This window comes from Montipora capricornis, chromosome 11, assembly GCF_036669925.1.
Source record: "Montipora capricornis isolate CH-2021 chromosome 11, ASM3666992v2, whole genome shotgun sequence".
NCBI lineage: Eukaryota > Metazoa > Cnidaria > Anthozoa > Scleractinia > Acroporidae > Montipora > Montipora capricornis.
Genome location: NC_090893.1, coordinates 31,784,402 through 31,799,414, shown reverse-complemented (window position 1 = coordinate 31,799,414; position 15,013 = coordinate 31,784,402). Strand labels below are relative to the sequence as shown.

Here is a 15,013-nt window from a genome sequence, read left to right as displayed (position 1 = left end):
GCCGCATGCATCATTGAAGGTCGGTCAGTCGGGGTTGAGGAGCTAAATCAACTCTTGGCTGGCCCAGCCTACAAGCGCACAGAAATTATCTCAAATGCGTTTTAGTCCATAAATGTCTCCACGGAACGTTGTATGCCAGGGGAGCCTCAGAATAAACGGCGCTCGGACTTACAATACCCTTCCCAAAAACATTAGACAAGTAGGGACGTTCAGCGAATTGAAAATCAAACTAAAGCGCCATCTTAAACAGTAACGCCTGCGGCACATGTTACCTTTATAACTTAATCATTTATCTACTTTTTAATGTTTTTATGATGATGTAGACCATTTGTGTGGTCACCCAGACGTCATGCCAGCAAAGGCCCTTTGGTTCACACGTTTACACGTTGAATTATTTTGTGATGTTGTGTCCCGTTTTTAGGTCTTTTACTTGTGAAAGCTTTGGTAATAAATTCAGTTCAAAGATAACAAAACACGCTCTTGACAAATCGCCTAGATAAGGATCGTTTTTTTCTCAGAATCATTTTGTTTGTGATGTAACGAGAATTTTATCGGTAGAGAAATTCCACATTACCATTTTTGAGGTTTAAACTCGTGATTAACTTAAGAGTTTTTCGAAACACCCTAAAATAACGTGATGTAGCCCCTTTAAGTTACATAGTCTGCAAAAAAGCTAACTGCAAATTGCTCTAAAGGACGTTTCCCTGCATGTCATGCGTGTCTAGAGTTGCACTAAGCAAACGTTTACGCCACACACTAACGAAGGACTGAACATGTCGGTTTCTCTTCATAATTTCTCTTCTTTTCAGTCTAATCTGATGACAGGTCAAATGTTTTTTTGGTTTATGTGTACACCAAATGGAATCGCGAACCCAGGAGTTATGGTGTAGCACTTTTTTTTCGCGGGGTTTAATTTTTGCGGATATTGCGGATAGCACTTGATCCGCAAAAATAAGTTCCAGAAGAAAAAAAACACCAGCAAAATTAAAAACCGTACAAAACGACAAAAGGTTAAGTCAAAACTTTTTCAGTCTCTGGGGCATAAGAAACGAACTCAAAGCAGTCATTCAAAAGGTCTCGTTATCCGTTTTCTTTCAGGCCGAATTCGCGCCGCAAAAAGTTTGTTCCCGCAAACCTCAAAAAATCGCCAATCCGCAAAATAAAAGTCCCGCAAAATTTTATGCTACACGCTAACAGTAAAAGGCAAGCCAAAAGACAGATGAAGAAAAAATAACATAGTTTTTACATAAAACTCAGAATTTTGAATTCTCAGCGAAAGTTTAATGATAATCGATCGTAAAAACACTAAAATTCCTGGGAAAGCTCATGTGCTAGGCAACCACAAAGGTGCACTTGATCACCTTGTGTCAATGAATGAGGAATTTTATATCGTTCGTGGCTTTTAGAATTAAACAACGTACTTTTTAACCAAGAAACTTACGTCTTTCGTTTTTTAGTTTTGTGGTAATATTTAACTGAATATTTATATTTCATCTGTCGGGTCGGGAAGCCTTCTTTGTCGGGTTATTGACCGAAACCGGACTCTTCTCTGGTCAATGTGGATCAATTCCTTCACTGAAGAACCATTTCTTTCAATAATGAAGCAAAAAATGGACAACAAGCTACCTTTCAAATAATTCTTGACTAACAAGAATAGACCTTTTCGGCTTGTACATTTTGTTTTCCCAATACAGATCATGTGATAATACTCAGGAGGCTTGGTCCTTTGTTTTGTTCATTAAAAAGAGTGCATGCAGGCATATTCATGCTTGCATGCCCTCATTTTAATGAACAAAACAAAAGACCAAACCTCCTGAGTATTATCACATGATCTGTATTGGGAAAACAAAATGTACAAGCCGAAAAGGTCTATTAGTCAAATTTCAAATTGTTTCAAGGTGTTGGATTCCGTCTTTGGTATCCAACTCGAAAACGTTACCAGAGAGTTTGCCGTTTGGTTTCAGTGTTGTACATAACAGCACAGAAATGTACGTGTTAAAATATACATTTACGTGTTGTTTTATCAGTCGTGCAGTAGTCTACTTGACTTTCATTAATATTTTTAAATCAGTTTTCACTGATCACGATCTTCTCTGTTCCAACGCTGTGCAAGCCTTATCGTTCACGGTTTTTGCAAAGGTTTAAAACCTCAACTTCACTGATAACAGGTGATAAAATATTAACGAGCACTCGACGAAGAGGTAAATCGGCGAGTAAATTTCCTTATGCAAATTTTGGACAGACAATATTCAATTACAATAATATTCCACTTAAAGGTCGTTGAAAAGCTCTATTTTTAGGCGCTCATTTGGACGAAACATGTCACGAAAACCTTTTCTAGCGTAAAATTTATTGAAACAAACAAAATAATTGCGTGCGTGCAGACACTCAGGGTCTTTAAATAACTGAGAAGAATGTGCTGCCTTTGTAATTACATCTGCAAATGGTTAGACTCTCTAGTCTTCTCAGATAAGGACGTCTTGTTTATCTAATTGACTTTCCATTGTTGAATTCCATAAGGGTATATATATTTTTAAAAGATCCACTAAAACGCCATTCACATTACAATGACTTTCGACACCATTGCAGGTTAAGTTAAATATTCTACTTCTCTCAAACATACCAAACATACGCGCAGAAGACTTTACACACGAAGACACTACTTACCAGGAGAGAGACAGGAAAGACTTCATGACACGGAAAAGAAAAAGAATTCGGAGAAATAGATGATAATTTTTAAGCTTCGGGTAAATGAGTGCACAGCGCGCATTTTTTTAATATATCCGTGCCATTATAGTAGAAACATCCATGACTTCATTTTACTGTGGTTTTTGCATTTCTTTTAGACAGTTAATGAAGCGATTGGTTATGAAATCTTTAAACCTTCAAAGGCAACAACAGTGATGTGGCAAATCGATGTTGAACTGACCGTGATAGTGCACAATCTTTTGTTTTCCCTTTGCACGGGTTCGCAAAGGAGTAGCGCATGATGTCATCGAAAGATTTGATTGGTTATCTACTTGACAAAAAAAGGTGTGTTTCGTGCACCGTCAAGGCCAAAAATACAGAGAAAAGCATGAAATAAAAACACTTGTCGCGTTTCATAATCATCCCTTAGCATTAACTATGTTTTAGAGTCATGCAACTCACAGAAATGCCTGCCAATTAAGCACGAAACGTTTTCATGCTTTTGGACACGTTGATGTAAATAGCGGCTTGCGGGGATTTATTGTAAAATTTCTCTTTTCTTTTTTTTCTTAAGCCTGACAAAATCCTTTGGAACTGGGAAGTTCAGCTGGAAAAGCAGTCCTCATATTCTGACAACAAACATCCTATCGCTATATTTCAGCTTGATTACGAATCAAAATGCGCCTGCGCCTGGTACAATTTGCCGTTGTGATACTCTTGTGGGGGGCTTGTTTGTTCGTGCTAATTTCCTTGTCAGGTAAATTATGCTGTTTAATTTACTTATGGTAAATTTATTAAAGAGAGAGAAGCGTAATCTAAAAATATATATGTTATTAACCAGTTGGGTCATCCGTATTAGGAAAAACTGTGCCCAAGGCCGCGGGCGAGGGCAGTACACGAGACAGAGGGCACAATCATGATTAGATGAAAGATTTTTTTTTTTTTTAATACTACTTGCTCACACAATGGTAAAAAAATGATGATTGACATTATTGCATGCAATAAATCGTTTTTGGCTAACAGATCTTATTCGTGCTCTCTGATATTTTGTGGGCGATATCAAATCTTTTAGTGACTCAGATTTAAAACGCATTTAAAAGCTCGGGCTTGGCATTAATCTTTCCTGGCCTCCATACTGAACAGTGTAACGACCTCGAACTTTCAAGTTGGGTTTCACTGAGGTGGCTCAAACCAGTTTCAACATTTGAAAGAAACGTTCTTATTGGAAGGATTGACACTACAACACTTTATCACTTGACAGCAATGTTATGGTACCATATAAAACACTAATTATTGCTGAACAAGAGTCATTTTTGTAACGTAAAAAATTACCGTGGCAGCAGGAAAGCCCTACAAAGACACCCCATATTTTGGCTTTAGCTGCTCATATTTCAAAAACAAACTCGGTGAACCCCATTTTTTATCTCTGAAATTTAATCAGCATGCCAAAATGAAACTTTCCGCAAAGTTAAAAAAAATCCGTGGAGCGGATTTACAGCCACCTTAAATAATTGAAAATTTAAGGTAGCTCTGAATCCGCCTCACAGAATTTTTTTAAACTTTGCAGAGAGTTTCAGCTTGGCTTTCTGATTACTTTCGTACAATAAACAATTGGGGTCACCGAGTTCGTTTTTCAGACTGATGAGCAACTAAAGCCAAAATTTAGGGTGTTTTTGCAAGACTTTCCTGTTGCCATGGTAATTTGTTCAGCAATAATTGATAATACACATGGTTCCATAACATTGCTATGTGATAAAGTGTTATCGTGTCAATCCTTCTAATAACAAAGTCTCTTAAAAAAGTAAAAACTGGTTTGAGCACCTTAAGTGACACACAATAAGCGAACGTCGATTTTTAAAATTGAAAATTCAGCAGAAAAGAAGGACTTTGCATGTTTCATTAAAAGAGGACACAAATATTTTCAGTCAATGATTTTCGCATGAAATTACAAAAACGCTACATAAAATACCAGATCTGGGAAAAAGGGAAAATTAACTAGCCTTCGAGCAGGCTCACTTTGTTTGGGGCATGGGACGAGTATTTTGGCGGCGGACACACTGACGCGTGAGCCACAATCATGTCTTTCTCACGTGCTTACGGCTCCGCCGCCAAATTACTCACTCAATATCCCCAGAAGAGCAAGCCTACTGGCAGGCAAACAAATTAACAAGCCAACGAGAGAAGGGAGGACAACAAGGAGCCAAAGGACCCAACATGCACCATTGAGGCAAATTTAGCGTCTATCGCATTTTTTATAATAAATGGTTTTAAAAGTAGATTCTTTTTGGTCTCTCAGGGATTACTAAAAAGACTAAAAAGTACATCACAGCACCAATACCTATCCATACAATGGTAAGTTATGTGCGTCATCTTTTCTTATAATCTGTCGTGCATGTATTTTGTTTCTGATTACCCCGAAACTGTTAAATATTTAATATACGTTTACCCCACCCCTAATCTTCTTATTATAGTGAGTGTAATCGTGGGGATGCCTTTGCCACTTTCCAGTCAGAAGAGGAATTGGCAGAACTCTCATAGATTACTGGAGCAACGACTTTTAATATTCTGTTTAAAAATGTATAGATACCAGTTGCCTTTGACATCTTAATTACCTCATTAAGAAATTTTAAAACTTTGGCGGGGTCGATTGCTTTGAAGGAAAAAAAAAGAGGATCTATCTTACTCATCAATAAATCCTCCGGATTGACATTATCATCGTTGAACGGAATTCTGGAAGCGAGAATTTGGCTTTCCCTGCAAAATAGTTATTTAAGCAACTTGCAATATCCTCTGAATTGGTCAAAGGCTCAACAAAAACAATCTTCAGACAGACAGACAGATAGATGGATAGATAGATCGTTCCCAAATTTCTGGGTTCCCTTCACACGCGTTAATTTAAAAAAAAAAAAACAATACACCTAGGCCTTTCTGTCACGACACATTCTTACACATGGACACTCTCGTCGCAACGCAGCATTAAAACTATAAAAACTTTGCTCTCTCGGTTTAAATTATTTTCCGCAAAACTGAAAAAAGAAAAAAAATGACCCCGCGCCTGAAAAAGCAAAACCGTTGGTTTTTTTGGCGGAAAGTTTATACAGAATATAACTAAATGGAGAGGCACAAGAGGAACGAAAGAAATAAAAGAAAAACAAAGCAACAACAACAACAAAAACGGCAAAACCCGAAAATCTCTGCAAAATCCGGGCAAACCCCCTTCCCTTTCCTTTCCACCATCATTAGGAAAAAACCTTCGTGAATATTCTTAGTGCTGCCAGACAGTCTTTTGAAGGTTTTTCCTAATGATAGCTGAAAGAACGGATTTCTCGGAAATTTCAACATTTAATAATCGCAATATCAATATTATATATAGAGGATATTACATGGCGGCGTGGGGATACGAATTTTATCTGCGAGTGCTGAAAGTATGTTTCGCTCACTCGTGAGAGATACCAACCGCTAAAACACGCATGTTGTGTAACATGAAACAAGATATGAAAGTTATGAAAAGCAAATCATGATAATGTAAAATTTTGCAATAAAAATTTTAATGTTGTAGAAAAGAATTATATTGAAGCACAAAAGTAGGCTTACAATGAAGACGAAGCTCGCGTTTTATTGACTAATCGTGTTCGTTACTACGACGAGATCTATATCCTCACATGTGAAAGGTAAAAATGTTCGCTGCAAGCGTTGAAGATATGATCTTTTAGTAAAAGGAGAAATCCTGGTATTTCATCATTATCTTCATAATTAATATATATTAGCGGCGCTCTGCGCGTGCCGAAGGCACGCGGAGCACTATAGTTAACAAAATGTGGTAACCCATCGATGCGAGAAATTTTGGTTTTATAGCCATGACGTCATCGAACGTCCGTACGTCCGTAGGTACGTACGTCCACCCCTCCATGTATGCCAGTGTGACCAGTATCACACTAGTTTACAGCATTCATCTTTGATACTGGACATCCATGTTATGATCAATTGACACCTGTCAAAACAAGATATCCGCTGACTAGTAACACGTGACCATATCGCGGGCTTAGAGCTCACCGAGGTCAGCTGTTTTTCTTTTAATTTGACCGCTGAGCAGGTACTGGTTTTCGATTGGATTGCAGGCTCAACGCAGGTTAACTCACCTAAAAATAATCGAGGCTTCGTTTTTCGCGCGCTTTCTGTGGCTCGACGCGGCTACACGCCCATACTACTCAACTATAGTTCTTACACAGTCAACGCTTTTCGTGTTCAGGTGGAAAACGGTTTGGAAAATGTTTTCTTTCTGCATTTTTTACTGGTTTCAATCCAGTTTGACATATCATGATAGCTGTGGTCCACACTGGTGGCTACGCAGTTATTCAAGTCAAGCATCGTAGGAATATGGACTTAAAGTTGAGTGTTTATTTTTAATTTGTTTAGAGCTGCTTTTTTTCTCCGTATTGCAATTTTTGGCATATCTTTAGAAGCTCTGATAACGTTGCATGATGCCTGGAGAACCTATGACTAGAACAGAATGAAACGAAAGGAGAGAGAAAGAGAACGTCAACGACAAAACAGAATACCAGTAATAGCTCATATTTGGTGGAAGAATTTACCCCACAAATTCTTTCCTTGGGCACTAAACCGTTTGTTATTTTACGGATGCGTTATCATCCCTGAGTTTAAAGTGGATGCGTATTTTTAAAAAGTTGTTTGATCGGTGTTTCCTTTGTTCAGGAATGAAACTCGAATTTTTATTCTCAACTGGAATTGAATAACAATTATTTGTACTCTTTTGGACATACCTCTTGATTGCAGTTTGTTAGTTGACTGATGTTCTGCTGATCATTCTGAATGCTAGCGAGAACGTTTTTTTCTAAAAGGAAAACGTTTACGTCGTTATTGCGGCTTAGTGACCGAGTTTATTGTTCGCTCAAAATAGCTGTTGATTGATTACTGTAGGTTAGTTGATTGATGATCTGCGGATTATTCTAAATACTAGCAAGAACATTTTTTCTTTAAAAAGATGTTTAATATTGTTGCTGAGGATTAGTGCTCGAGTTTATTGTTTGAATAAAATAGCTGTTGATTGCAGTAGGACACGGTTGATGATCTAGCATTAATACTAGCAAGAATATTCGTCTAGAAGGATCACAAAAAAAGAAATTGGGAATAGACTGCGAGCAGTCCCTTCATAAATCGGTCGAGCGGCCCGCTTTTTTGAGGCAGTCGTGTGTTGTCACGACAACGAATAAAAAGACCGAGGGAGTCTTGGGAAGAGGAGAGAAAGAACGGACTGCACCCGCTTTTGTAACCATCGCGTTCAGAATGACCGAATCCATTAATCTAATCAGTTAAAGTGATATGACAGATGTTTCGGCCTTTTTTTTATTGCTAATGTAAATAAAGACTAAAATAACTTCAGTAACGGCGTGGGAATATTTTTGTGCTTGTCGAATTCAATCAACTTTTTAGAAAGGAAAGCGCAACCTCGTTCCCAGGAAACATGACGAAGTGCGGGATTTGCTCGCATCGCTGCTCCAGGATGTATGCCATGATGTCGAGATCGAACCACATCTGCAGACCCTAGCCGGAGAAATTCTAAGGAGCAGTAGGAACTCATCAGATGAAGCCCGCCTAGATGTTAGTGCGCAAGGGTTTTGGCAAAGGGGGCAAAGTGCATTTTTTGATGTAAGGGTGTTTAACCCATTTGCAAAGAGCCACTTAAACCAAAGACTTCAAACTGCATTCACTTCCAACGAAGGCACTCCAATCAGCGCATCATTGAGGTTGAGCATGGCTCCTTCAGCCCCCTCGTGTTTACACCTTACGGCGGAAGTGGGAGGGAAGCTGAGCGATTCTTAGCTGAACTCGCGCACAAAGTCTCTGAGAGGAAACACATGAGCTACAGCACTGTGATTGGCTGGCTTACGGCCAAACTCTCCTTCAACCTACTAAGATCAGCTGTGCTATGCATAAGAAGCTCAAGAGCATCCAGGCAGGAGTTTAATGTCGACGTTACCGAAGCGATAATCTCTGAAGCAACTGGAAAGACCAGATAATTAACTGTATATACATGATGGTGGACCAGACGCTCAAATATCTTGGACATATGGCTGGCATGATTGATATTAGTCGCAGATCCTGTTCATGAAGAGGGTTGTCAATTTTAGGAATCGTTGTTATCCGGGCCACTTTCGAAGCTGTAGGAAAATTGGACTTCTCAATACACGTGTTAATGATGTTAGTGAGTGGACCTGAAATATATTCAGCCACTGGCTTCAAGAACTTGACTGGTATTAAATCAGAGCCTGTTGACGTATCAACGCGTAAGGTTTTTATTTCCCGTACGTCGATGTCCTGAGGGATGACCTCTCGGAGGGCGCAAGGTTCACATTCAGTGTTTAATTCCTTTCAGTGAAGGCCGATAATAACTGTAGAACCGACCAATCCGAAACAAGAAAGATGTCAGGCATGCCCATAGTATTTCAAGTTGCCCACACTAGCTCTCGTGTACCTTGCTTGCTCAAGCCAATCACTACATGTTATTGCAAAATAGGTGTCTCAAACGAAGACCTAGAAAAACTCGTTTGTTGATGAACTCTCTTTGACGACAAGTCTTCGCCTGGATGGTACTTGAGCTCTCATCGTATATCACGGAACACAATGTCTACAATGTCTGATAGTTCTTTACTGTAACTAGTAGAAATCTTGGATTACTGAAGTGCGTTCAAATTCGCTTGCGAAGCAAAGGAGATGGGTTGCTCGACCCTCAGACCGAAGTCTGAGGGTCGAGCTTGTACTTCAAAGTCCAAATTTAATGCAGATTTTCATTTCGCAAATTACCAATTTCGTCGGAGTTCATTTCGCAAAATACAAAATTTCATTTTCTTTTGCTTCGTCTCGCAAATTACGGTAAGCAAGAGAGGATGAGGTAACAGAAGGGATCCCAATGCCCCATCAATTTTTTTTAAAATCTATTTTTAGCTTCGCAAAGCTATTTTAAGTTCTTGTTGCCGATGCCACGCACATTTAAAATTTTGTAACGCCATTCCAACCGGTCAATAAGGTGCCTCTCTTAAAATAGTCGCGTAGCCAAAATTAGATTTTTAAAAACTATCATTGGAAGAGGCCCATATATGGGGGATCCCGTTCTCTAATCTCATCCTCTATTGCAGTGAGCTAATAGGTTGTCCCTCCCATGATTTCTGTCTTCCTGAATATCCAAAATTGAAAATCAAGATTGTGTCTTTCCTAATTTTCAATTTACTATTTTGATGAAATTTGAAGGGACGGAAGGTACACGAACCACTTAGAAACAACTGTCCCTGTAATGCGTAAAATGGAACTCGATGTGCACTAGGGAACACACACATAGGAACAAATTCTTTTTTAACCTACAATAAAAAGGAATAGCTGCAAAAAAGGGACCAGACGCATAAGAAAACGAGTTCTTCTTGGACAATTAGGAAAGAACAGAAAATGTGCAATTTCATGCGCGATTCCGAACTCGGATATATGACGAATTAGTTTACATTCAGTATCCAAAAGGTTTCCCATTTAATCGAGTGGAACACAAAAATGAGGAATAAAAGTTTCCCGCTTTTAAGAAGGCAACGTTCCAAAATCGAAAGTCAGAATGGTACCGAAAAACATTTAATACCCGACATTTTAAGTTAAACCAGTTGTGAACGCAATTTTAGCGATTTCCTTTCATAACTGCGAGGATTATAGCTTCACTTGATTTCATATCCGCAGATCAATATATGATTTATTTCATATATCATATCGTTCATTGATTTATTCATCACGGAACATTGGAACCCACAAATGACCAGCTCTCAACATCAGTGGCTTCATAGCCCAGTTAGTTAGAGCGTCGCAACGGTGTCGCTTCTCCTTACAATTGCTAAAGTTGCGTTCATAACTGCGAAAATCATAGCTTCGTTCATTGAAATAACTAATTGTTGTGAAACTTTACTGCTGACGTTAGTATAATCATCGATTTTACGAGCAAATTTCTTTAGGGAAGTTTCATCCCTCGAACTGTTAGGTTACTCGTCCAACAATTTGGCTCCAGTAAATAGAAAACTATTTTTGTACTAGCTTCTGCGATTTTTTGGAAGCTCAGATTTGTTTCTGGTCGATCAGAGTCCATAGTCGTGCCGGAAGGAGGAACTATACGTAAACATTTCAGAAGAATTCCTAGGCGTTAGACCACTAAGTATTTAAACATCCAAATAGTCTTTCGGCGCTTTCGCGTCGCTTCAAGGTTTAGCCATCTCACCCCTGTAAGAGCTTCACAAACTCTATTGGTAGGAGGCACCAGTGATAATACGTGCTGCTTTGTTTTGCCATTTTTGCAAATAAGCCATTTGTATGTACAATAGAGTTGTACTGTTGACCCTTTTGCAAGTCAAGTTTTCAAATCTTAGCACAGGTTTAATCCTTTTGGCATACTTAAGCTGCGTGCGTGGCCGGAATGCAGAAAAATCTTTTCGAAGCTCTTCGCTCGCACGGAAACGTTTGCCAAACAAGCCAGTTGCTACTACTTTAAATATGATAATTACCTTTTAACAAATTTTAATGTAAATATCCTAAGACACTTAAATAGGTTTTGCTTACGCCTGAGGTAACCTCTTTTAAAGAGACGTAGTTGTATCACGGCGTTATTACTCGGGCCCGTAGGGGCACGAGTTATAAAATACGTTTGATTTCAGTTTTATTTTTTTCCAGCAAAATGCACAATAGAAAAACGTGGCGGTGTTGGATTGAGTAATGCACAATAGAAAGCTCGTGGCGGTGTTTTGATTGGGTAATGCACAATAGAAGCCACGTGGCGCAGTTTACATTACTTATTTAAAGCAAACTACGTAATATAAGATCATGAAGAGCACTGTGATGCGTTGTTTCGGATTTATTTAGTGAAGATCGACGTTGCGTTGGGTTAATGGATTTATTCTTGGGGCGCTCAAAACACATACAAAGAAAGGCATAGGCTTTTCGCGGTAGACCCACACTAAAAGATGTCAAGCGTCAGCTTTGAAACAAGTCGTACCGCGAACTGAATGAAACAAGAGTATACTTGAATGTAACTGAAATGGACGCAACCATTGAAAGTGATACAAGTCAAAATACAAATTCTTTAATGAGCAGCGGGTACCTTACTGAGAGCTACTTTGAAGATGACAGCGACAAAGAAAATAACTCCACAAACAAATGGACGTCATATTGGAATCTTCCTAAGACAAAGTAAAAACATTGGCACAGCGAACAAATGGCCTCACGCTTGTACCATTTTCACCGCGAACAAACAGCCTCCCACTCAGTGTACCATTGACTACGGAGATACGTTTTTTGTCTATTGCGTATTTTTGTTTGTTATTGTTAAACAGTTTGTTACTTGTAGTGGTCTAGCTTCTATCCTAGCAATATTAGCGATCGTGTTCACTGCCGTCTTGTGTATATAGTTCTGTTCTAGTTTGTTAGTGGAGACTGTGATCAGCTCTTTAGAAAATAAATGTGATCTAAAAAAAAGTTATTTACCAGCAAAGGGTCGGTCCGTATAGCAAAAAAATATGATATCGGTCTTGAAAAAGCTGCAATTTCAAGGCCTCGGCCACAGTTTTTCTCTATACGGTCCTCCCAGCTTGCAAATAACATATTTATTTTGACAATTGGGTGCATGCTACTGTGAGTATTTAAATTACAACAAATTGTATATTTTAAATATTTGATTCTAGTGCTATGGATTCATTTGGCATGGCCATCCTCAAGGAACTTGTGTACTTCTGAAGAGTTGATATATGGTGCACATCTTCACGTGTCGCGCACGTGACAAAGTGTTTTTTACGTGCATCACTGCACGAAAGTTTGGTCATCTTTGAAAGATGTTTATACATCTCACCTTCGTTTCTCTTTCATTTTTTTCTGCAAAAGATGTTTCGATGAATCATTTCGTTCCATCTTAAACCGTTCAATTAGCGTTTGCTTTCTCAAACACTGAGCAAGAATAACCATCGATCAGTAAAAAAACAATGTGCTTTTCTCAAATTTTACCTCGAGTCCAGTGGTCATTGTCACTACCTGTAATGAAGATAATCTGGGTCCGGGTATTCACTACATGCACAGTCGAACATCATGAGAATCGCAATGTGAGGCCGATGTAAGAAGGACAGACTTCTCTCTTTTCTTTTCTTTAGTGCTAAATTAACGATACATCACTGTACTTTTGCAGGCCCGAGTATAGGGTACTTGTAGCCTCTTGTTTTTCTTGCCCGCAGTTTAAACCAGTCTCATTCCTTATCTTTTTTTTCAGAATTCATATATGCAGAATACCGATGTCCAACCTCAGCTGGAAGAGAGACAAAAAGGGCGACAAGATCATCTTAAGAAATATTGCGAGTCGCACAATCTCGGCCATTTTAACGGAAATATTGACCGGGAAAAATTGCAATATTTTATGGTAAATGAGAAGTATAAAGTAATCTATTGCTATACCCCTAAGGTGGCATGTACTCAGTGGAAGAAAGTGTTTTTGGCCCTCAAAGAAAGTCCAAATGTCAACGTTGACGTTCACAATCGAGGCAACTACAAGTGGCTTAATAAGGGTTATTCTGACGAGGAGATTAAGTTGAAGCTTCAAACTTACTTCAAATTCTTGTTCGTTCGTGAGCCTTTCGAAAGGCTGTTGTCAGCCTATGAAGACAAGTTTGTTGAAACGCCAGATGCACATTACATGAAAAGATATGCAAACAAAATTGTAGACAACTTTAAGAAATACACAGATCCGAGTTCAAACGACACGTTAACCTTTAAGAAATTCATATACTTTATAACTGGCATTGGCTTCAACGACGATCATCACTGGGCAACATACGAAAAGCTTTGTCTTCCTTGCGATATACAATACGACTTTATTGGCCATCTCAACGACATGCCAGAAGAAGCTCGTTACGTTCTTCGACGGACAGGAATGGATAAAGAAGTGACTTTTCCACCTCTTGTCAGCCATAATACATCGAGTAAAATGATCAAGAATTTCGCTACGATTTCCAAAGCTAAGATTTTTCAGCTTGCTAAGCTCTTTCAGAAGGATTATGAAATGTTCAATTACCCCTTTCCAGGAGTTTTGTCTGACCTCCTGGGAGATTTTACGAGTAAAGGTTGATACTCGCTAACGAACGAGGGAAAATGGAATGTTCAATTAATATCTTTGGGGCTACTTCATTTTTGGAAAGTCATCAAATCAAGATTTCGTATGAGAAACTCACACCTAGTTTAGGTGACACGTGTTAAGCTGGGACGGGGGTGGGCTGGGGCGTGAGGCGTCGTTATGAACATATGTCTCGTGCAATGCCAAATCAACCAATAAAGAATATGTTACAAAAACTAACTCATTCACGCGCTTTGAATTTGCACGAATTTGTGTAGAGAATATTTCTTTGACTTTGAAAGGCCTAAGGGCACGTAAGGCAGCCGGTTGCCGGGATAAAATTCCTGCGAAAATTCTTCAATTAATTATCTGCGTGCATATTGTTGACATGTTATTGAAAGTAAAAAGGGACCTAAGGCACTTATGAGTAACTTTCCATGAAAATGCAACTGGGATTACCATCTTTGACAAATGATAAGTGGAGCTAACTCCAGGCTCTAAATTCTAAGAATTTACAAAAAAATTGCGTACACTCAGTAAAAGCTTCGTTTATTATTTAAAGGCCTAGAAACTCTCTTTTTACTTACGTAATTAAAGTAGCGGCGTGTGCCTTTCTAAGATTGATAATTTTCGAAACGAGCGTTGAAATATGGCTATACCATCAAGGGCATATTTATAAGTTATCTCATTATTGCTAAGGACAAACAACTTTGGGAGAAGACCCATCTGACAGTCACTGTCTGCACAATCTCCTACCGAGTAGCGAACTTGTCGATCATAGCGTAAACGTGGCCATGACTATATATTCTCACGAATGAATCAACACTGAACACATAAGTAAATAGATAGTTTTTTTTTTTCTACTTCGTATAATCCCTTTAATCTAATATACATTTACTCGTTTTGTTCTTACTTCTTATATTTTATCTGAGTGATTGCATTGTAAACTTGAACTTGCACGTTTGTTTGCAGGTATTTAAGCTTTTAAATAAAGATTCATTCATTCATTCACATACATAATTTTCAACCTTTCCCTCGTGACATTCATTTACATAGACGATTGGAAGCCTGCGCTTGTAACGCTTCTTTTTTTAATCTGGACCAGGACGGCAAAGAGATAACTACCGTCCAGTTTCCATACTACCATTGTAAAATTCATTAATAACTCATAAGGGTGACAGCCAACATAAACGC

At 38.7% G+C, this 15,013-nt stretch overlaps 1 protein-coding gene across 4 annotated transcripts in view; it reads left to right on the top strand.

Moving 5' to 3' along the window:
* LOC138023824 (carbohydrate sulfotransferase 11-like) overlaps positions 1-14,750 on the top strand; it is a 27,783-nt gene extending 13,033 nt beyond the window's left edge. Inside the window, exons 1-4 of one of the 4 annotated variants that reach the window (XM_068870910.1) lie at positions 2,100-2,168; positions 3,263-3,445; positions 4,985-5,040; positions 12,983-14,750. In XM_068870910.1, the coding sequence (XP_068727011.1) occupies positions 3,367-3,445; positions 4,985-5,040; positions 12,983-13,834 (987 nt within the window). In that variant the 5' untranslated portion in view covers positions 2,100-2,168; positions 3,263-3,366 and the 3' untranslated portion in view covers positions 13,835-14,750. Of the gene's footprint in view, positions 1-2,099; positions 2,169-2,374; positions 2,447-2,645; positions 2,748-3,262; positions 3,446-4,984; positions 5,041-12,982 lie in introns of those variants that run through there. The other 3 variants (XM_068870911.1, XM_068870909.1, XM_068870908.1) reach the window with 3 other exon arrangements.
* Positions 14,751-15,013: the final 263 nt, after the last annotated feature.